The sequence below is a fragment of the Brassica oleracea genome, chromosome C5 (assembly GCF_000695525.1).
Source record: "Brassica oleracea var. oleracea cultivar TO1000 chromosome C5, BOL, whole genome shotgun sequence".
In the NCBI taxonomy this organism is placed as follows: Eukaryota; Viridiplantae; Streptophyta; class Magnoliopsida; order Brassicales; family Brassicaceae; genus Brassica; species Brassica oleracea.
Genome location: NC_027752.1, coordinates 37,757,180 through 37,780,968, shown reverse-complemented (window position 1 = coordinate 37,780,968; position 23,789 = coordinate 37,757,180). Strand labels below are relative to the sequence as shown.

At 36.8% G+C, this 23,789-nt stretch overlaps 2 protein-coding genes across 3 annotated transcripts; one reads left to right on the top strand and one right to left on the bottom strand.

The window, feature by feature from the left end:
- The first annotated feature begins 11,704 nt into the window (after window positions 1-11,704).
- On the top strand, window positions 11,705-18,820 carry LOC106295483 (E3 ubiquitin-protein ligase UPL6). Its single transcript, XM_013731399.1, has 26 exons — window positions 11,705-12,099; window positions 12,479-12,576; window positions 12,695-12,822; window positions 13,179-13,290; window positions 13,443-13,623; window positions 13,748-13,930; window positions 14,111-14,293; window positions 14,384-14,465; window positions 14,578-14,693; window positions 14,799-15,094; window positions 15,227-15,323; window positions 15,621-15,761; window positions 15,856-15,939; window positions 16,044-16,130; window positions 16,261-16,407; window positions 16,549-16,674; window positions 16,767-16,865; window positions 16,975-17,042; window positions 17,147-17,213; window positions 17,334-17,504; window positions 17,592-17,681; window positions 17,777-17,857; window positions 17,947-18,020; window positions 18,117-18,188; window positions 18,275-18,364; window positions 18,512-18,820. The coding sequence occupies exons 1-26, from the start codon at window positions 11,941-11,943 to the stop codon at window positions 18,576-18,578; spliced, it is 3,099 nt and encodes a 1,032-aa protein (XP_013586853.1). The 5' UTR covers window positions 11,705-11,940; the 3' UTR covers window positions 18,579-18,820.
- Window positions 18,821-22,070: 3,250 nt separating this feature from the next.
- LOC106293055 lies at window positions 22,071-23,789 on the bottom strand. Of its 2 annotated transcripts, none has more exons than XM_013728727.1 (6): window positions 23,494-23,789; window positions 23,356-23,402; window positions 23,101-23,271; window positions 22,929-23,025; window positions 22,677-22,855; window positions 22,071-22,321 (listed from the first exon to the last, which is right to left on the bottom strand). In XM_013728727.1, exons 1-6 carry the CDS (start codon window positions 23,519-23,521, stop codon window positions 22,115-22,117), a joined length of 729 nt encoding a protein of 242 aa, XP_013584181.1. In that variant the 5' UTR covers window positions 23,522-23,789; the 3' UTR covers window positions 22,071-22,114. The 2 variants fall into 2 exon arrangements, with proteins under 2 accessions (XP_013584181.1, XP_013584182.1); XM_013728728.1 differs by having other exon boundaries at window positions 22,071-22,294.

Sequence of the window (23,789 nt, the reverse complement as noted above, 5' to 3'; positions counted from 1 at the left end):
TAAGGTCGGAATGATAGAGACCAATGCTGGTGAGTTCACGTCCCAAGCCTTTAATGATTACTGTATGTCTATGGGGGTAAGTGTGGAAAATTCTTTGGCACATGTACATACACAGAACGGCTTGGCCGAATCATTCATAAAACGAATTCAGCTAATAGCTAGACCATTGCTTATGAGGTCTAAGCTTCCGGTCACAGCTTGGGGACACGCGGTCTTGCACGCGGCCAAACTGATTCGTATCAGACCGTCTAGTTAACATAAATATTCCCCATCACAATTGCTTACGGGTCAAAGGAGGATGGGGATATATGTTGGATATGATTCTCTCACGATTATTAAGTACATTGAGCCAACTACGAGTGATTTATTTAAGGATAGGTATGCGGATTGTCACTTTGATGAATCCGAACATCCAACATTAGGGGGAGATAGCAATAAGCTGGTAAAAGAAATTACATGGAATCAAACATCCTTATCTTGGCAAGATCCTCGGACTCAGGAATGTGATTTAGAAGTCCAAAAGATATACATTTACAAAAGCTACCTAATCAATTGCCAGATTCCTTTGCTGGCCCGAAAAGAGTGACTAAGTCATATATACCAGCTGCTAATGCACCAATAAGAATTGATGTTCAAGAGGGACACAATCAAGTTGCTACAGAGTCTAGACAACGTTTGAAACGTGGTAGACCAATAGGTTTCAAAGATAAGAACCTTCAGAAAACTAAGAAAAGTGCAGAGAATGAAACCGAGGTTTTTGAAACCCTAGACACGACTGCGACCGTTCCTAAATCCCGGGACTTAACCACGGCCGATCCCAAAACCCTAATAGCGATCGCGGCCGATCATGAATGCTTAGATGCGGCCGGCTCTGATGTATCTAATACTGATTCTTGGGACGCCAAGATTCATGGTACTGAAGGTCCTGATAATAATGAGATCTCAATAAATTATGTCTTGTCTGGGATACAATGGAACAGAAAGAATGTCGACATTGATGATATATTTGCATACAAGGTAGCACTTGAACTTATGGATTTAATCGAGGATCATGAACCCACGTCTATTTATGAGTGCACTCAACGATCGGATTGGATCAAATGGAAAGAAGATAGAAACGTGGAGTTAAACTCTTTAAAGAAGAGAGATGTCTTTGGACCAATAGTCCGGACACCATATGATGTTACACCAGTCGGCTATAAGTGGGTCTTTGTGAGGAAAAGAAATGAACACGGCGAGGTCGTGAGATATAAAGCACGGCTTGTTGCACAAGGATTCTCACAGAGACCAGGAATAGATTATGAGGAAACATACTCCCCTGTGGTGGATGCTACTACTTTTAGATTCCTGATAAGTCTGGCTATAAGAGAAAAATTAGACTTGTGGTTAATGGATGTTGTAACTGCATACTTATATGAGCCACTGGATAATGAGATTTATATGAAAGTACCAGAGGTTATACAGTTGAAAAACAAATCGAGTACTCGAGAACAACACTGTATAAAGTTGAATAAATCAATTTATGGATTGAAACAATCAGGCCGAATGTGGTACAATAGACAAAGTGAGTACTTAGTGAAAGGGGGATATAAGAATGATCCGATCAGCCCTTGTATCTTTATAAAGAAATTCGGCAAGGGCTTTGTAATCATAGCAGTGTATGTTGATGATTTGAATATCCTAGGAACCTCTGGAGAGATTTCTCAAACAGTTGAATATCTTAAGAAAGAATTCGAGATGAAAGATCTAGGAAAAATGAAATTTTGTTCGGGATTACAGCTTGAGTACATAAGAGATGGAATCCTTGTGCATCAAATGGCATATACAGAAAAAATACTCAAGAGATTTAACATGACCGAGTCTCACACCTTATCTAGCCCCATGGTCGTGAGGTCTCTCGGCCTGGACACTGATACATTCTGTCCTAAGATGGACGATGAAGATGTCCTAGGTCCCGAAGTGCCATATCTCTGTGCCATAGGAGCTTTGATGTATCTGGCTAGTCACACACGACCAGATATATGTTTTGCCGTGAATCTATTGTCTAGATTTAGCTCTTGTCCAACCAAAAGGCACTGAGACGGGATTAAACATATTCTTCGTTACCTGCAAGGAACGAAAGACTTGGGTTTATTTTATACTAACCATAACAAAGAAGGATTAGTTGGCTTTGCTGATGCCGGTTATCTCTCGGATCCTCACAATGCTCGATCACAGACCGCCTACGTCTTTACTCATGGTGGTACGACCATCTCATGGCGTTCCATGAAGCAGACAATCGCGGCCACTTCATCAAACGAATCGGAAATCTTGGCTATTCACGAGGCCAGCCGCGAGTCTGTGTGGTTACGGTCCATGACCAACCATATCCGAGTTGATTGTGGGATGATCGAAGGCAAGGACACACCAACCGTGATGTATGAGGACAATGCAACTTGCATTGCTCAGCTTAAGGATGGCTGCATCAAAGGAGACCGGACGAAGCGCATACTGACTAAGTTCTTCTTCATGGACGAGCTTCAGAAAGCCGGCGAGGTCCAAGTCGTCCAAGTGCATTCCAGTGACAACTCAGCCGACCTGTTCACCGAATCACTTCCTATCTGCTCGTTCAGGAAGCTCACACATCAGATTGGGTTGCGTAGATTGAAAGACCTTCAGTGATGTTCAGAACAGGGGGAGTAATACGTGTTGTACTCTTTTTCCTTCACCATGGTTTTGTCCCACTGAGTTTTTCTGGTAAGGTTTTAATGATGCAACATCTAAAGCGTATTACAAACTATGTATGGTTATGACATCCAAAGGGGAGTATTATAAACCATATTGTGGATGTCCATAACCAGTCCATGCGCTAGAGAGAGAGAGTCGACCGCTTTCCTTTTCCTCATAGATGGCTACTTTCCTATTTACGTTAGACTTATGATTTGTACTATTTTCTTTTTAGTCTTTCCATTTTTCTATGACGATTTATTTATCTTGTAATTTTCTATATATAAAAAGCTTTTTATGTTTATAATTAATAAGAATAAGAAACTATTCTCTATTTCTCCACAAAATCGAAGTTTACAAACGAAGTTTACAAACGAGTAATGCTTTGATATTGAGTAAGCAGTACGTATCGTATACAACAAAGTTAATAGGTCAAATAAATTAATTGGATTCTACTTTGTCAGCGGCCCCTTTATTATGGTAGTGAAACGGTGGAGAGATCAAATTTTTATAAGAAGTCTTTGGTCAAAAAAATCAGTTCCCAATATCAATGCTAATATTTTTATAATCATTGCCATATTCGACTTTCTGGAAAATTTCAATATGCCATATCATTATGTTCAATAATTAAAAAGACTTTACAGGAAACAACAATTGGCATTTTTATTTTGGTTCTTATGATATTCCTATAATTGAAGTTATATGGTGGTGGTACGTTCTACCACGAAATGATTGTGTCTGCAAGTGGACAATGTAACTTTTAAAAATAAAAAGGGTTTGCAACATATTACCTCTTTTATTCGTAACGGTACCAAACATTGCATTAAAAAGGCTTGGAATTTTTGTAGTTATAAGATAATGACTTCTATTGGAATTTCGATTTGGGTGCATAACTTTTTCTTCAACTATTGATATTAAAACAAATTTAGTCAATGAATAAATTTTACCAACGCAGGGTAACAAACATAAGAAAATATTTTGTGTTTCCATACTTTTAGCAAACAATACGAAGAACGAAATGTAAACTAAAAATCTCAGAAGAAATTATGAAGTTATAGTTAGAAATGTGAGAAAGTGGTGTGTGATCCAGCCCGACAACACTGAATGGGCTTAGGCCTAACAGCGACCTAACATATAGAAACAGAAGCGATCAACAGATGGGCTTCGGTGATATTAAGTATGGCCCAGAAGGAGAAGGCTTACTCGAGATATAAGCTAACGGATAAGGTTGTTTTGTAACAACTTTCTTCTTTTTTTTCGAGACGATCTTCTCTGCAACAAGAATCATCTCCATTGCTAACGGAAAGAGAGTTGATCTTCTGTAAACACAATAAACACTGAGAGATAGTAGATTACCAGGTCCCGATCCTGAAGGAGATGTACCTAGTCTATTGACAGGGAACTCTAAAACTTGCTTGTGTCTTACGCTTTCATTCTTTCTTTCTTCTGAGCTTTCGCAAACACATGAGTGATAGGAGTCGCGATCTGGTCTGCGAGATAAGAATGCTAGAGAGAGTTAGAGAGACGACGAGATCGAGTTAAAGACAAGCAAAGTTCAAACGAATCTCTACAATTGGTATCAGAGCCAGGTTGGAGCAAGGAGGAAGAAGATCCGAGGAGATCTGAGGTTGGGAAGGTGAAGAGCAGCGTGCTCGACAAGTGTGGGATCAAGATCGCAACGAGCCTCGATCGAGAATCTCAGATCGATTGCGATAAAGTAACAGAAGACAAGGAAACCTACAGAAATCAAGATGGATCCAACGCGAGGGAAATTTGAGATCGAGATGTTCGACGGTAAATGAGACTTTGGGCTTTGGAAGTTCAAGATGCAAGCACAACTCGAGATCCAGGGCTTGCTGTCAGTCTTGAAGGAGGAGGAAACGTCTACATCTAAAGAGGAGAAACTCGAAGACAGTGAAGAGATCAAGCAAGATCCAAAGAAGGCAGCGAAGGATTTGCGAGTTCGTAGTCTGCTCAGCATCTACTTGAGCGATGTGATCTTGAGGAAGATCATGAACGAACCAACAGCTCTCGGAATGTGGAGAGCACTAGAAAGAGACTACCAGACCAAGTCACTTCCAAACAAGATATACTTGAAGAAGAAGTTCTCGTGTTTCAAAATGGAGGAGGAGAAACCTATGGAAGAGAACTTTGACCAGTTCTTAAAGGTTATTGCGGATTTAGCAAGCATTAAGATCGACATCTCAGATGAGGATCAAGCAATTCAATTGCTATCAGGATTACCTTCAGCTTACGAGCCGCTGGTGCATACATTACAGTACGGGACAGGAAAAGATACGCTAACTGTAAATGAAGTGATGACAGCGGCTTACTCCAAGGAGGTAGAGCTAAAACAGAAAGGAATGACACCTAAGGGGAGACCATCAGAAGTGCTATTCTCAGAATCGAGAGGAAGGTTAGCAACAAGAAACGAGTCAGGAGGAAACAAGCCGTGGCACAACAAGTCGAAGAATAGATTCAGGTCTAAATCCAGAGGGAAAACTGCAAATAAAACAGATAAGACCTGTTGGATTTGTGGAAGCGAAGGACACTGGAAGAGAGATTGTCTAGAAAGAAAGAAGTTCCCACAGAACAACCGGCCACAAAGTTCAGCAAATATCGCCACAAATCTTCCAGGACCAGTTGCTCTCACTGCAAGCTTGACAGTCTCACAAGATGAGTGGGTAATGGACTCATGGTGCACTTTTCACATCACACCCAGGAAGGAACTACTATCAAAATTTGAGGAGTTTGAGGGAAACAAAGTTATGATGGGAAATAATACTCATTGTATGGTTCGTGGCATGGGAAAGATAACAATCGACAACCTAGATGAAACGATGGTGACGCTAAGTAATGTAAGATACATTCATGAGATGGGTAGAAACCTAATCTCCTACGGGCAGCTAGAGCAATCAGGTTGCAGCTACAGTGGACAAGGTTTCATGATCCACTTCTACAAAGGAGATAAGAGGGTTCTATCGGGGAAGTACACAAGTGGGTTGTACTATCTTCAAGGAAACGTCAGGAAAACATAAGTGAATTATGTAAAGGAAACAATGGATCTCACCAGAAGATAGCACACAAGACTTGCTCACATAAATCATAGATCGATGGAAACGCTAGCCAGAAAGGGATATGTAAAGAAGGAAGAGATTGGAGAGTTGGGATTTTGCGAAGCTTGTGCAATGGGAAAATCACACAAGCAACGATTCCCGAAGGCAAAGCATATCTCTAAAGGAGTGTTGGATTACATTCACACAGACCTTTGGGGATCACCAACAACAACAGAGAGCCTATCAGGGGATCATTACTTGCTAACTCTAACTGATGATTATTCTAAGAAGGTTTAGATATTTTTCCTCAAAACTAAAGATGAAGTGTTTAATTGTTTTGCAGAATGGAAATTGCTAGTGGAGAACAAGACGGGAAAGAGAATAGAATGTATAAGAACATACAACGGGTTGGAGTTCTGTAACCAAAGAATGGATTCATTGTGCAAGGAGTCTGGCATCAAACGCCACAAGACGTGCCCATATACCCCACAACATAACATTGTGTCAGAAAGAATGAATCCTACAATCATGGATAAAGTGAGAGCTATGCTGAGCGAGACAGGTTTAGATGAAAGTTACTGGGCAGAAGCGGCATTGACGGCAGTATATATAATCAACAGATCACCAAATGCATCCATCAAGTTCGAAGTTCTAGAGGCAAGATGGATGGGGAGTGATCTGGAGTATGGACACTTGAGAAGCTTTGGCTGCATTGCATATGTGCATCAAGTGAAAGAAAAGATAAACCCCAGAGCTACGAGAGGGATCTTCTTGGGGTATGCACAAGGAACAAAGGGTTATCGAGTATGGCTTTTAGAGGAAGAGAAAGTTGTCATTTCTAAAGATGTAGTGTTCAACGAGGAGAGATTCTTCAAAGATCTTAAGAAGGAGGAAGATCAAGAAGCGTTACAGAAGGAAGTAGAAACAAAGATAACGAAGAAGAAAGTCACGTTCAGCAACAACCTAGAGGAATTTGAAGGAGAGAGCTCAAATTCAGGTGGAGCTGTTGAGACTCAATCATCACAGACTCAGGAGACTACTGAAGAAGAGATGAGATCAGAAGCTGACTCTGAAACAGAAGAACCTCAAACGCATGAGTTGGACAACTACTTATTGGCAAGAGATAGAGAGAGGAGAACTATAAAGCCTCCCTCAAAATTCGAAGATGCAGATTATCTAGCATATGCGTTATCTAGTGCCGAAGACTTGAAGCTAAAGGAGCCGAGAAGCTATGCAGAAACAAGACAGAGCAATTATTGGAGACTCTGGATAGGAGCTTCAGATGAAGAAATGACATCTCTCGAGAAGAATGAAACATGGGAATATGTGGAGAGACCTAAGGATCAGAAGGTCATTGGATGTAAGTGGATTTATAAGCTGAAACCTGAGATTCCAGGGCTTGAACCACCGAGATACAAAGGGAGACTGGTGGCTAAAGGATATGCTCAAATAGAGGGAATATATTAGAATGATGTGTTAGCACCAGTGGTGAAACACATATCTATTCGTATACTCCTTTCAGCAGTGGTGAACTATGACATAGAGCTAGAACAGCTTGATGTAAAGACGGCTTTCCTACACGGAGTACATAAGGAGAGGATCTACATAGAGCAGCCCGAGGGTTATATTCTAAAGGGAAGGGAAGATTTCGTGTGTTTGCTTAAGAAGTCTCTCTACGGACTTAAGCAATCACCGAGAGAATGGAATCATAGATTCGATGATTTCATGATGAAACAAAACTACAGAAGGAGCGAATATGATCCATGTGTGTACTTGAAGGGATCTACGTTGACGACATGTTGATAGCATCTAAGCAGATGAGCAGGATTCAGAAGCTAAAAGATCAACTGAGATTTGAGATGAAGGATCTAGGGCACGCGAGGAAAATTCTAGGAATGGACATTCTACAAGACAGAAAAAGTTCATCCCTAGTTCTATCACAGAAAGACTACTTAAAGAAGGTCTTGAAGAACTTTGAAATGGAAGAGTGTAGAGCGGTGAGTACACCGCTCGGGTCACAATTTAAGCTAAAATCCTTAACTAGAGACAACGAAGCAGAGCAAACTAGAGGGATTGAGGATATACCTTACACCTGCGCAGTAGGAAGCCTCATGTACGCGATGGTTGGTTCCAGGCCAGACCTCGCTTACACAGTCGGAATGGTGTGCCGGTTTATGAGCAAACCTGGAAAGGATCACTGGTTAGCAGTCAAGTGGATAATGCATTATATAAAAGGAGCGTTAAACTTGAACTTAAGTTTCACAAATGAGGAGAAGTTTGAAGTCAGAGGATATTGCGACTCTGATTATGCTGCAGACTTGGACAAGAGAAGGTCAATTGCAGGCTACGTCTTCACTGTAGGAGGAAACACAGTGGGCTGGAGATCTTCATTTCTCAAGATCATTGCGTTGTAGACTACGGAAGCTGAGTACAGGTCCTTATCTGAAGCAATCAGGGAAGGGATTTGGTTAAAGGGCATTTGTGAAGAATTAAAACTTAGTGAGGGAGTGATTGAAGTACACTGTGACTCTCAGAGTGCGATCTATCTATCAAAGAATTTTATCTAAAGAGAGAGGTCTAAGCACATGGCGGTAAAGTACAACTTCATACGTGAGATAATAGCAGATGGAGTAGCAAAGGTCCTAAAGATTCATACGTCAATCAATCCAGCAGATATGTTGACTAAAACCTTACCAGTAGAGAAGTTCAGCGGGTGTCTCACTCGTCTGAAGGTATTGGAAGCTTGATAAGAGGGAAGTCGGCGGTCATTTTTGGAACTGAGAAGACGACGGAGGAGGGCGGGATTAGTCTCGGAAGTCAGCGAGACAAAACAGTGGAAATCTGGAGAGTCAGAGGAAAGAAGTCTAACGCGGAGTGAGGACAAAACGAATCTAGTACCAGGATCGGGAAGATTGAAAGACATTGAAGCAGCTTGTCGGTGATTGAAGACAGAGCTGATCTCTTTCGAAGAAATTAGGTCTGCAATCGTCGGTGGAGTCACTCACCAAGGTGGAGATTGTGAGAAAGTGGTGTGTGATCCAGCTCGACAACACTGAATGGGCTTAGGCCCAACTGCGACCTAACATATAGAAACAGAAGCGATCAACAGATGGGCCTCGGTGATATTAAGTGTGGCCCAGAAGGAGAAGGCTTACTCGAGATATAAGCTAACGGATAAGGTTGTTTTGTAACAACTTTCTTCTTCTTCTTCAAGACGATCTTCTCTGCAACAAGAATCATCTCCATTGTTAGCGGAGAGAGAGTTGATCTTCAGTAAACCCAATAAACACTGAGAGATAGTAGATTACCAGGTCCCGATCCTGAAGGAGATGTACCTAGTCTATTGACATGGAACTCTAAAACTTGCTTTTGTCTTACGCTTTCATTCTTTCTTTCTCCTGAGCTTTCGCAAACACACGAGTGATAGGAGTCGCGATCTGGTCATTCGAGAGTGAACCTGCGAGATAAGAACGCTAGAGAGAGTTAGAGAGACGATGAGATCGAGTTAAAGACAAGCAAAGTTCAAACGAATCTTCTACAAGAAAAATCATTAATCATACGAGGTAGAACCATTAACATGAGATATTGCGATTAGATTAAGTGAGAATAATTGTGATCAATAGATCAAGTTTTATTGGCGTCTATTCTTGTGTTATGTTTTCACATAGCCATTTTGTCAACTTTTGGTTACCTTGTGGTTTTGGGATTTATTCCATCTTTGATGTCTACTTTGGTCACAAGACCTGTTTCTTCTTTTCATTGATCAGCTGCATTTTCTAGGTTCGGAAATTTACACATGTAGTACATTGTTTTCTTATTTCATTGTTTTGTTGTGGTTTTGTGTGGATTAGGTAGGTTTTTGGCTATTAGTGTGATATGGGTGAGTCTTGTGTAGATTTTTTCTTAGAAAAGAATTTCATAGAAAGATCATATTTGGCAGAAAAAAAGAAAGATTATCTTCAGCAGAAAAATCGATTATGAATCGAGTTTATATTCTATACATACGGTTTCATTTTTGGTTTAAAATCACTTGTTCTTATGAATCATGATGATTACTGTACCGCCAAGATTGATGTACATACATTAAATGTTGGATATAAATGGAAAAGAAATGAAAAAGAAGGATGAGACAAGATGTTCAAACTTTGGTTTTAACACCTTCTCCGTTTTCAGCAGCTTTATTTTTTCTTTTTAACATTCCACGTCATTTTTTTTTCTTCCACCTTATTTATTCAACACCTACCTCATTTTAAACCTCTACAATAGTTTGTTTTAAAAAATTCAACACCATACCCCACAACTTTTAATTCATATTATTTGTTTTTCTTACAATATAATAATTACATATTAATAATTAACTTAAAAACTAAAATAACATAACTTTTAATAATATTTATTTTCAATTATTATACTTACCTTACTTTTTAAATTATACAAAAATAAATATTGATAAAACAATTAAAATTAAGAATATATTCATTTTAAGTTAGATTTTTACCTAATTTTATTTTTAAAAATACGAAAAGTTAACATTATTAAAACAACTAAAATTAAAAAACTTTAAATATACATGATACAAACACACATTATTAAAAAAAATTAAACACACACGATATAACGCACACAAATTAAAAATACATAACTTAATTACTACAAATGATGTTTTTTTTTCTGTACACATTATTAGGATCCATTTAATAAAAAAGAAAGGTTTAAAACACTTAAATAGTTGTTTATAGTAAAAATGACGTTTTTTTATGTATCTAAACGAAATGAAAGTAGTCTCTATTTATAGATAAAAAAAATCTTGAATTTTGATATAATTTTCATATTTTTTTAAAAAAAATTATTATATAATAAATGTGTTCGAATTATTGGGTGGGGATAAAAAACAAAAGCAATCTGTCCAACCAATAAGAATGCAGTATTTAAATATTATCCAATTTTTTTTAAAAAAAATTTGTGATCAGCCGTGCGCGTGCACACACTCACTAAATGTTCATGGCCAACCACAGCGCGACGCGTGGCACGGCAGCCCACAAATTTTTTTCTTTCAGCTATTGAAACTATACAACGCTTGCTGATACCACGTCATTATACACATGTTTACAACACCATCATTGTATGAGGTTAAACAGTTGAAAAAAGGTTTTAACACTCTCATCATACATGGTCTAATGCTCTAAATGGTAACAACAGATTGAGCGGTGCAGGATAAGCGGTATAACTACAGTGCAGTTTTAACGGTTATAAAAATATATAGATATATGATATATGTAAATATATATATTTTTTTTTGGTATAAAGTAAAGATTTTTGTTAATGTTAACTACGGTAACATTCAGAGCGTAAGAATGAGTGACTTGTTATCATTGCTGCGTCACTCATGAATTCTTTTTTTTCTTCTCCTTATTATTTTTCCTTTTCCCCAATTTTTTTGGCTTTCTTGTTTTCTTTTTCCAACTCTTTTGAGGTGATTTTCGCACTTTGTTTGTAATATTTGATTATAAAGATGTAATACTAACCTGATTGTGATGCTTTTAACATTTTTATAATCATAATAAATTATCAACGGTTACATCTACTTTAAAATATGTTCTCTCATCTTCTTATGTCTATGCATCCATGAATTAAACCTACTCACTCAATTCTTTTTTTTTTTTTTAACCCAAACTCACTCTATTCAACCACCACCAAAAAAATATATAAACTGAATATCATTCTGGGACATTTTTGTTTGTACACATCCCTCTCGCCCCGCCCCGGCCCGTTTCATCGAAAGTCTCAACGGCCCAAATGTTACTAGGCCCGGTTTGTTTCGTATAAACTTTTTGTATATTTATTGCTCACCCCGTGAAACACGACAAGACCCAACCCAAATTTTCTACCTACCAAAAAAAGGATCCGAAACGTCGTCGTATAAGCCACGAAGTTTCTCGTCTTCCTTCTTCGTCTCGAGTTTATTTTACTCGGCTTCCGAAAATTTCTCCTTCCACGCAATCATCCATTTTCGTGATCCATGTGGAATAACAATCCGTCTCTGTTAAACTCCAAGCCCTAGGTTAAAATCGATTCTTCGGTTTCAATCGAAGCGGATACGAAAGAGTAGCTGAGATTTTAGGTCCTTGGAGGGTGAATCTTGTGTGTTTCATTTCTAGGGTTAGCTTAAAAAAAAAGCATGTTTTTCTCCGGCGATCCGTCGACTCGGAAGCGAGTTGATTTAGGTGGCCGGAGCACTAAGGAGAGAGATGCTCGGAAGCTTCTGGAGCAGACCAGGATGGAGCGTAATCGCCGTCTGCTTCAGAAGCAGCAGAATGCCGCTGCCCTCAAAATTCAGGTAATCGACTTAAAGATGATATTTTTATTTATTTTCGGGGCTCTGTTTTCTTAGCAATGTAGCCTTTGATGGAATGTTGAGCTAAAATATGTCTCCTTTCCAAAATCTCAGTCTTTCCTCAACTGATTTGGCTTATGGAACACATTGTTCTTGAGCATTTGATCCTTTTCGTGTTCATGCGGTAATGTTCCTGTAGGTCTCGTTTGGGTAGTGGGGTTTAGGATTTAAATATTACTATTACAAAATGGTAGCTGGACGAGCTGCAGATGCAACACTTTATTATAAAGGCATTTGTTTGGCTCAAGATAAAATACTTTTGAAGCGTTTATGATCCTCTTGATGGGCAAATTGCTGACTGCTGACACATTTTTGGCTACAGAAATTCTTTAGAGGTAGAAGATCAGTGGCCACTGAGCGCTCCAAGGTGAGGCGTGAGTTCTGTGAAACCTATGGGGATAATTGCCAGAATGTCGATAGGTATTTTTCTTTTTGTCTAAATAGTATTGTTACATTTTTTCCCTTTCTTCTGGTCTTAAGATTTTTCTTTGGTAACTTATTTGTCTTGTCACCCTTTTAATAATTTTTCTGCATTCAGGCATTGCTTTGAGCCAGGTTCAAGCTTCCTCCGTCAGTTTCTGTTTTTCTTCAAGGCAAAAAACTCGGGGGATTTTCTGATACTTGTGGAGACGTGTCGCCTACTGAAAATGTTTGCTCACAGCAATGGTATTTCCAGTATTCCTTTTGTTGATACTTTTGGTCAGTTCATCCATGGGTTTGATTAGTGTGGTTTAACTTTCTAGGTAACTCTTATGTATGGGGACGCATGTTCTGAGTCTTCATTTTGCTTAATCAGTTATTGATTTATACTCTTGTTTTATATGTGTATCTTCTGAGCAATATAACTAGAGCCTTGTGTGAGAAATGTCTCCTTCACCACGAATTAAATTCTCCCATCCTCGTACTTATACACTGTATTATTATTGTTTTTTTTTTTGCTTCAAGAACAATCTTTTTCTAGTTTCTTCCCAATAATGACTGGGATCTTGCTTAATGCTACTTGAACTTTCATCATATGACAGGTGACATTCTCAGCCTTTTCTCTGGCTCGGACTATTCCGCTGAGCATAATTTGGTGGATTTTAGAGTAAAGGAACTTGCTTTTACCTGCATTGAGGCTATACATCAGAATAGGTTATTATTATTACCTTTTTTTTGTTGTCATCTCTCATTTAAAGGCTATAGCCTTTTTGTATCAAACTGTGATCAACTGTCATTATATTGGCTTTATTTCAGTTCTATTATTAATCTGTTCAGTTTTGCCTCCTCCTGATTTGAATCAGCAGGGACCGTTTAAGGGATCAGCTGTTAGTTACCACTGAAGAAGCCAGCACCTCAACAGCTATATTGATGGAGGCGATGTCATTGGTGCTAGATCCTAAGCTGCCTTGGGTTTGCAAAACTGTGAGTTATCTACAGAAAAGACACATATTCAAACTGGTCAGAGAAATCGTCATTACAGCTAAGGTATTCTCCAGTAGTTTCCCAATATTATCCCCAACCATCCATTTCTTTTATTTACTGCACATTTTTAAATTGATGTTCCATACTTGGCAACCTCTCCTTTTGAAGCATATGTATTGTGATGCAGGAAAACCCTAGAGGTCAGACTAAGACCGGCAACATTCTTTCACTTGAAAGAGTATTGATCCTGGTAGTATCTCATGTTGGCCGTGAGCCATGTTGCTGCCCTGTTGATGATCCACGTTGGAGCTTCTCATCTATGATCCTTACATTGCCCTTGATATGGCAGCTCTTCCCAAACCTGAAAGTGGTTGGTTCCTCAACTCATGTCTTTTAGTCACGGATAGACGCTAAGCACAATATATGCAGTATCATCTATGTAATATGATAGTTTTTTTGTTTTCAAGTTTATGTTTAACCCTGAACTACATATTGTTTTAATTGTCAGCATCCATTTAAACTTTGGTAAACTCATAGTTTCATGGTCCAGGTCTTTGCCAACCCAAATCTAAGTCAACATTACATTCACCAGATGGCTTTCTGTATTCAAAAGGATACCCATGTTCTCCCAATAGATACAAGCACAGAGTTCCCTGGTTATGCTTGTCTTCTTGGTAATACGTTGGAAACTGCAAATGTGGTGTTGTCACAGCCTGACTGTTCATTGGATATGGTGGGTTCTTGATGAGATTATTTCAATCACAAAACATTGTCCTCCCCGTTCTCTTTGAATCTAAGGTTTCCTTGTCTTTATTTTGACCAGGCAGTTGACATTGCATCAGTTGCAACTTTCTTGTTAGAGAAACTTCCTCCTGTGAAGTCATCAGAAAGAGAAAGCAAACAGAGTATGACATTTGTTTTGTTTCATTATTAAACTTAACTGTCCATTCTGCTCGCGGAGTTCTTCATTAATTTGATCGTATTCTGAAATAGTCATGCACTTTTATCGTGGTTCAGGCTCTTCTGAGGAGGATGATATGTTGATTGACGATATACCAGAATTAGTCCTGAATAAGACTCTGGAGCAGCAGATAACCTCCAATGCTATAGACTCACGTTTTCTTCTGCAGTTAGTATGTACCCATTCCCTGTCATATGAAACCAGATTCAGTGCTATTCCTACTCGGTCAAGTGATTTATTAATTTTAATCTAAGTTATTTTATTGTCAACTATGCAGACAAATGTTTTGTTCCATCAAGTTTCGCTTGGTACACAGCCATATGATGAAGATAAAGAAGCACAAGCTATTGGCACAGCCAGTTCTTTTCTGTATGCAGCATTCAACACTCTCCCTCTTGAGAGAATCATGACAGTTTTGGCTTATAGAACGGAGCTTGTAGTTGTGCTGTGGAATTATATGAAACGATGCCATGAGAACCAGAAGTGGTCATCCATGCCTAATCTCCTAGCTTACCTTCCAGGAGATGCTCCGGGTTGGCTATTACCTCTGGTTGTTTTTTGTCCTGTTTATAAGTAAGGTTTGCTTTATTTAATACCAAATTTTCTGTAGAATTACTTGATGCTTCTGTCGTATGACTATAAGTAAGTTGGCGTTGTGAGGGTGATTTAATACTTAAATCTGATTTAACATTGTTGTCTGATCAGGCATATGCTTATGATAGTCGACAATGAGGAGTTTTACGAACGGGAGAAGCCACTGTCGCTACAAGATATCAGGTTGCTTATCATCATTCTCAAGCAAGTAAGTGTTATGAGGGATCTATAAAGTAGTCTTGTAACTTCGATGTGATGAGTTTTAGGAGGTATGATTGAAGACACGTGCATTAAGTTCAAACACGCTACACAAAATATAAAGACGTGATTAGCTAAGGCCTAAGATGTCTATCTGTAACACAAAAGTCTGTAATCTAGATTGGCTTTTTGTAATCATATGGCTGCGTTGGTAGTGGTTGTTAAATTTCTTCACCAGAATAGCATCTAATGTGCCATGCTTTTAATTTTCTAATTGTTCTTGTGTATGATGGCTCTTTTATTCCAGGCTTTATGGCAGTTACTATGGGTGAATCCACTTACGCAGCCTAGCACGGGGAAATCTGTCTCCAACAACCTCTCAAAGAAGAACCCTGTTGGCTTGATTCAGAACAGGGTTGGGGTTGTAGTTGCTGAATTACTTTCACAGGTCATTGTTCATTTTATGGCTATGTTGACTGCGAGTCAGTATAACTTGGCAAAGGTCTTTGTTCATTTTTCGTTTTGTTATAATTTTTCCGCAGTTACAAGATTGGAACAACCGGCAACAATTCACTTCCTCGAGCGATTTCCAAGCTGATACAGTCAACGAATATTTTATCTCTCAGGTGACTCAACACTTCAGTTTCGTTTAGTGCTTGTTTCTATATCATTTTGAATGACTCGATTAATTTCTCTCCTACCTTTGCTGATATTGTTTTCCTTTCTCCAGGCAATAGCGGAAGGTACAAGAGCCAACTACATACTGATGCACGCTCCTTTCCTGATTCCGTTTACAAGCAGAGTCAAGATTTTCACAGTGAGTGGTTGTTAGGATGTGTATACATATACTTGCATGACTAATCTGGGTAAATGGGAGAAAAGATTGTATGTACTTATTCACTGATCACTTTGCTGCGGCCGTATTTATTTCCTGGACATATTTGTAGACACAATTAGCAACGGCGAGGGAGAGTCATGGTCATGGATCTCAAGCCATTTTTGCTCGAAATCGGTTCAGAATACGAAGAGATCACATCTTGGAAGATGCTTACAATCAAATGAGTGCATTGTCAGAAGATGATCTCCGGGGATCGGTATGTTTTATCTCTTGCCTGGTATTTGTCGTCTAGCAGTTGTTTGTTCGCAGTTGCAACAGATGCGTTTATTCTTTCCTGTGTTTCTGAATATTGTTTTCTTTTGTAATATTTTATAATGCAAATAACTTCTGGATGTAGATTCGCGTGACATTTGTCAATGAACTTGGAGTTGAGGAAGCTGGTATTGATGGTGGTGGCATTTTTAAAGACTTCATGGAGAAAATTACCCGAGCAGCCTTTGATGTGCAATATGGGTTGTTTAAGGTCCGCATGTCTAGTTTTTACTCATGTTTTGTGGGTTTCATAATTTACCATGTAGCCTACCGTTTTTAAATCTTGTACATGCTTTCTTTCAGGAGACCGTTGATCACATGCTTTATCCTAATCCTGGATCAGGAATGGTACATGACCAGCATCTCCAGTTCTTTCATTTTCTCGGCACTCTTCTCGCAAAAGTATGTTTCCATATAAATTTTATTAACTTGGCCTTTTTCTTTATTGAAGTTGATTTTCCATCTTTAAAGAATCGACTCATGAAATGTTTTCCCCGTTTTGTTGTTTCAGGCTATGTTTGAAGGGATTCTAGTTGATATACCATTTGCAACTTTTTTCCTCAGCAAATTGAAACACAAGTACTGTTAATTTGATTTCTACCTTCAACTTCCTGTCAATTCATTTGTTAATCCCGCATAGACCTTGTGTAGACGTCGTAAAATTTATATTTATCGTTGGCTAGGTACAACTATTTGAACGATTTGCCTTCTCTGGATCCTGAGTTGTATAAGCATCTTATATTTCTGAAGGTTAGTATTGGCAACATCTGTTTTCCTCTTATTATGTGGAGAACCGAGAAATATCTGTTTGTGTTCCTGGGATGGTTTTTGGATGTTCTTATTGGCTTTTTCTCTATCCACTACTTGCAGCGTTATAAGGGTAATATCGCAGAGTTGGAGCTTTACTTTGTTATTCTCAACAACGAATATGGAGAGAGGACAGAGGAAGAGTTACTTCAAGGGGGTAAAGACATGCGGGTTACAAATGAGAATGTTATAACTTTCATTCATCTGGTTTCAAATCATCGGTTGAATTTTCAGGTGCCGGCACTTTCTCTCTCCTTTATTTTAGCATATGCTTGAGGTCACTCATAACTTAAGATATCATCCCATTTTTTTGTGTTGCAGATACGCCAACAGAGTTCTCATTTCTTGAGAGGGTTTCAGCAACTCATTCCAAAAGAATGTATCGACATGTTCAATGAACATGAGCTTCAGGTGCCAATGGATAAACATGCTCTGGATGGTTAAAATTTTGTGTCTATTACTGCTTTGCTAGTTGTTTACCTACCTTTTGTGGGGTTTGGTTGTAGGTTCTTATATCTGGTTCAGCTGATTATTTGGATATTGACGACTTGCGTCAGAACACTAACTATACAGGAGGCTACAACGCTGTGAGTTCTTCTTTGCTGTCAGCAGAAATGCCATTCATTAAGTAATTGAAACATTGTTATATGAACACATCGCCTGTGTTTCTTGACAGGGACATTATGTGATTGATATGTTCTGGGAAGTTCTGAAAAGCTTCTCAACCGAAAACCAGAAGAAGTTCTTAAAGTAAGTCAATTTCACCCAAGTTATCACATGAGTCTTTTGTGTGTTTCTTCAACGGAACTGAGAAGGAACCAACACATCTATCGTCTTTATTTACAGATTTGTGACAGGCTGTTCGAGAGGACCACTGCTTGGTTTCAAATACTTGGAACCTGCATTCTGTATACAGAGGTGACCTTACACAGGATTCATAATCATTTTCGTTTGAAGTTACACAAATCATTAAACATCATCATCGTTTTGGGACTGTGTTTCAGGGCTGCGGGTAGCGCGAGTAATGAAGCAGTTGATAGACTACCTACATCAGCCACTTGTATGAACCTTCTCAAGCTTCCTCCCTATCAAAGGTTTGTCCTTCCCATAATATACATCATCAGTGTTGGTTTTTACTCATTACGAGAAAACTTCATCATTTCTCTCGAATAACTTGTCTTCCACTCGATCCTATATAACTGGAGAAAGCAAACTTAACATCTCTTTCGTCAATGATGCAGCAAAGAGCAACTTGAGACCAAATTGATGTACGCCATAAGCGCAGAAGCAGGTTTTGACCTGAGCTGAGTATCTTTTGCGACTTTGTCGCACGGAGAAACAGATGAAAGACAAAGGGGGTGCTTGATAGAAGACAGAGATGAGGAAGAATCAAAAGCATGTTTCTTGGATATGGAAAAAAAGAAACAGAAACTTTTTTTTTTCTTTTGTAATATATATTCAAGGATGATGGTAAATATCTTTTGAGTGCATAATAATACATAGGAATGTAAACGTAACATTTTGGTTTGGAGAATAATTGAACCATGTCATCAGATTTGCAAGCAACACCAAATCCACGCAACTAGACAAAATCATACAGTCAAAGTATTTTTGACAAATCTCCAAAATAACACATTTTTAAGTTTATATCACAAAAATAGTTCTCAAAAACTAAAATGACCAAAATATCATTTTATCCCAAAATCTCATCCCCCACTTTAAACCTTAAACTCTAAACCCTAAACCTGAACCCCAAACCCAAAACCCCACTCCCCAACTCTAAACCCTAAAACCTAAACTTTAAACTCTAAACTATAAACTATAAACTCTAAATCCTAAATCCTAAATCTTAACTCTAAACCCTAATGTCTAAATTAAGTTACCATTGGGGTATAAGTGTATATTTATCTCTTTTGATAAAACATTAAGTGCTATTTTGATCATTTTTATTCTTAGAAACTATATTTATGACAAAAATTTTTTTTAGTGCTATCCTAGTCATTTTCTCAAATCTCTTTATCTAACTTGATATAGTCCTCCATATAAATGTCATGGTTGATTCGTGATCAATGAAACTTACTTCTTAACATTTACGACTAGATTTGGTGTTTGTTTTACAATATACTAGAGATTTTAACCGCGCTACGCGCGGTTTATATATTTTAAATATAGCAAATTTATTATTTACTATTATTTGCATTATTTGTTCTTGAATTTCTATTTATGTAAGTCTTTATTTGTTAAATCATTTTATTATTTTTACTTTATATTTTAATAAAGTTATAGTATGAGCTGTTAATTATTTTACTCTATTGAATGTGTATTTTGATATAATAAAATATGTTTACAATTCATGAAACTGAAAAATGAATAGCATGACTACCACACTAAAGGTTGAAAATTTATTTGATGTTTGTTTTCTTCATCTCTGTCCGTTAACCTTGTGTGATTTATATTCTTTTGTATATATTTTTTTGTTTATGGAGTTTTATGTATTTTTAATTAATTTTAAATTATACTGAATATGATTAATTAATGTGATTTCTCAATCTTTATACTCCCTCTGTTTCATAAAGTTACATATTTTAGAAAAAAATTGTTTCAAAAGATCTATTTTTAACATTTTCAATGCATGTTTTATTAACTAATTGCAAATTTTAAAAACCTTAATTGCACTTATTAAATTTTATTGGCTTAAAATTATGGGAAAATATAATCACAAAAAAATTATGCAAATTTAATGTGTTTTATTAAAATGTGTGAAAGATCTAAAATAAGTAACATTTTGAAATAGAGTGAGTATATTTTAAGATTTATGTTCATTACCAACATGATTTTTCTTTCCACTTTTTAATGTTGGACATTTATGAAAGTATCGTTTTGATCCTACATATTTATTCTTACAAATGTAGACCTACGATAAAATTTATTTATTGAATTTCACTTTTATTGTATATTTTCCTATTGTATATCTACTTAGGTATAAATTTATTTGCCTATTGTAATTTATGTATAAGTTTGCGTCCACCTTCACTTTTATCTCTCGAGTTCGAAAGTTTATTTCTTATCTGATTTATATTTTACCATTTACCAATTATATTTAATTTTTTAGTTTAAGTTTTGTTTTTTTGACATCCCTAAAGAGTTTTTTAGTTTAAGTTATCTTCATTTTTGTATACTTATGTATTTCTCTAGTCTTTACTAATATGTTTACTTATATACTTGATGTTAGTTATTGTTGTTTCCAGTTCAGCCCTTTAGTTTTATAACTTGGTAATCTTTCGTTATATGTAATTTTTAAAAGATTTTTTTCCAAAAATATTCATCTCTTTCTACATATTTTTATATTGATTTTAGTAAGTTTATATTGATATTTTATTTACAGGACATCTATTTTTGTTAGGTAATATATATACATAATTTACAAAAAAGTACACTTCAGTTTTATTTATATGTGAGTTTTATTTTTAAAGACGTAATATATATTTTCAGTTTTATTTATTTATATGTATATATTTTTAAATGAAGTAACTTAGATATCAAATTAATTTCTTCTGGATAATTTTTGCTAGTGATTTAATACAGAACTAACTATTGTGACATATATATTTTGAGACTTGCAATTTAAGAGTTTTTATTTTGATAGTTTTATACTCCCTCTGTTAGGCCTGAGCGTTTTTAACTCAACCCAAAGTACCGACCCTGAATGAGACTTATGAGCTTACTACTTTGGAATTTGGTTATAACCCGAACCGAACCGAAATCCGAATTAAGATCCGAAGATATCCGAAATTAGTTAAATATGTTAATGTTTTTATATATATTAAGGTGATTTAGATATTTTAGAGTATTCAAAATATTTTTGTAGTTTGTTTTATTTGTTATTTTGAATACTTTTTAGTTAATTTAGATAGTTTAACTAATTTTTAATTAGATTTGTAAATAATTTATATATTTTGAAATTTTTTTGGTCAATTTTTGAGGTTTTTAAAAATATATTTTTGTACGATTTTAAACATTGGTTAAATCCGATCCGAACCGAACCCGGAAGGAACCGAACTGAACCCGATCCGATAATTAGTAAAAACCGAATGGTACTTATGAGCATAACACCGAAAATCCGAAAATTCGAATCACCCGGACCGAAACCGAACGGACCACCGAACGCCCAGGCCTACCCTCTGTTCTATTAAGATTGATTTTTTTAGAAAAAAGTTTGTTTCACAAAGATGTATTTTTGTGTTTTCTATGAAAAAATTGTAAATTTCGAGAAAATTAATTGACTTTATTGAATTACTATTGGTTAAAAATTATTGAAAATTGAAAATTACAGAAAACGATACATTTATTATAGTAGTTTAATGTGTTTTTTTAATGTGTGAAAATAATAAAAAGTCCATCTTTATAAAACGGATGGAGTATTTAATTTCCAAACATTATTTTTTTAGCTGCGTAGTTAATAACTATTTTCTAGAAAATTGAAGAGCATCAAAACTTTTGGTGTACCAAATCAACAATCAATCCTTTGTTTTTTGTCAACTAAAAAAGTGAAGAACAAATGTCATCTTGCTATCATAATTATATAAATCTTGATTTTATTTAAAATATTTTCTGTTAGATAAATTTTTATGCTTTATTTTCATATATCAGTGTAAATATCTATATTTTTCTAATGGCTGTGTATTTAATTTATTATTTTCTGAGAAACTAAAAGGCAATAAAAAATTTCGGATACCAAATTATTAATAATCAATCTTTTGTATTTTCTTAACTCAGAAAAGGTGATAAACAGCTGTCATCTTGCGACCATAATCATATAAATATTTGATTTTACTATTTTAGCATTAGGAGTAACAATTTCGAGAACATATATATAATAAGCATATACATTGTTTTTGCTTGCAACAATAATCAAACATTGTAAAAGTCGTAGGAGTGGGGAGCAGAGAGGGATCAACCTTAAGCCAAGCTTCCCAAGAACCTGCAAGAAGCCTAGAGGGTTGAAACTTTCTTCCGCGTATAACCTGGGTGGAAAAAAAATCCAAACGAAACTGGTCTATATGGTATCAACATCAGTACATGAATTCTCCGCAACACAAGAGAGAGAGAGAGAGAGAGAGAGCGACATAGAGCACATAACATAAAAACAAACATAACTTAGACTCTTTACGGATCTTAAAACGTAAAACTTAAAACGGTAATACGCAACAGCCAAAAATTTTAGGTTTTTTTTTGTAGTTTATATCCATTTCAGAACATTGGAAACAATATCTCCTCACCAAGTTCACGAATAGCATTCTGGTTCCTTGGTCAGAACAGAAATATAGATTGGATATAAGGACTCTAAAGGTTCAAAATGTTAACATTTACATGAAATTTTTAAAACACTGGAAAGAACGATGGTACCTCATAGAGCCCACTCAAAAGAGGTACACCAACTCTATCCTCTTCAACTTCGTAAGCCACAAAAGCTTCTGAAGGAGTTTCCATTGACTGTTTATTCGAGTTATTTTTAGGAACAACTTGTGGTATATTTGTGGTGCTTAGGTATAACGCACATTTTGTGCAGAACTCATGACCACATCCTGTTATGTCACACAGACAAACAATCAATTCAGTGTTCTAATTAAGGTCAGTAGAGAAGAATCGATACATTACCATCAGCAGCTAGGTTCCATTTTGTTTCCAAACAAACGGAGCAAGAGTCACTACATGGTCCCATGGAGTTAGAAATCATTTCCCCGCCAGCCGCATTCTTTGAAATCCGCAAACAAACCAAAATATCAGATCTCAAAGTTGCCTGATCATATTAGGTAAAAGGTTTACTTACTGAGAGATCTTGGCAATGCTTATTAGAGGAAGACAGATGTAAGGAGAAGGGACTTTTGGTAGATGGCTTTGTAGCTGATCTGTGGTTGAGTTCTATATTTGATATTTCCTCGAGCCAGTTCGTGTGCCATGAGGGAGAAACCATAAATGACATCCATCTAAAACCAATAAACTAAACGAACAAAGAAACTACGGTACTGAACCAAACTCTCTCTGATTGAGTTTTTCAGGCAGAGAAATAGAGAGAAGATCTAACTCGATAGAGCTTTCGGCAGTCAAAGAGGCACCTTTGCCGGTCAAAAGCTGATAAAAACAAATGTCAAATGAATTGATATCCGAGTTTTAAACAACACATTTCAGAAATGTTATCGGGATGAGACTGATCTAAACTTACTCAGCATGGCGCAGCCGGTTGTGTACATGTGAATTGATATTGATTGACTCGATCTTCATCCTCGACGGCATTACGTTGATCTAACTTCCTTCTCGCTCTTCACCAATTATGATCCAAGCCAATTTCTCGATCAAAGTAGCTTAGGCAAACAACTTAAAATTAAATCAATCTCGCCATCCGTTTATAAAGTTAAGTTGGAGAGAGAGGAGAAGTTGAAGAGCAAGATGGCAATAATGGAGGAAGGTGAGTGATGCCCGACGCTTAGTTTCTCATGAAAGCAAGAGAAACGAAAAAGA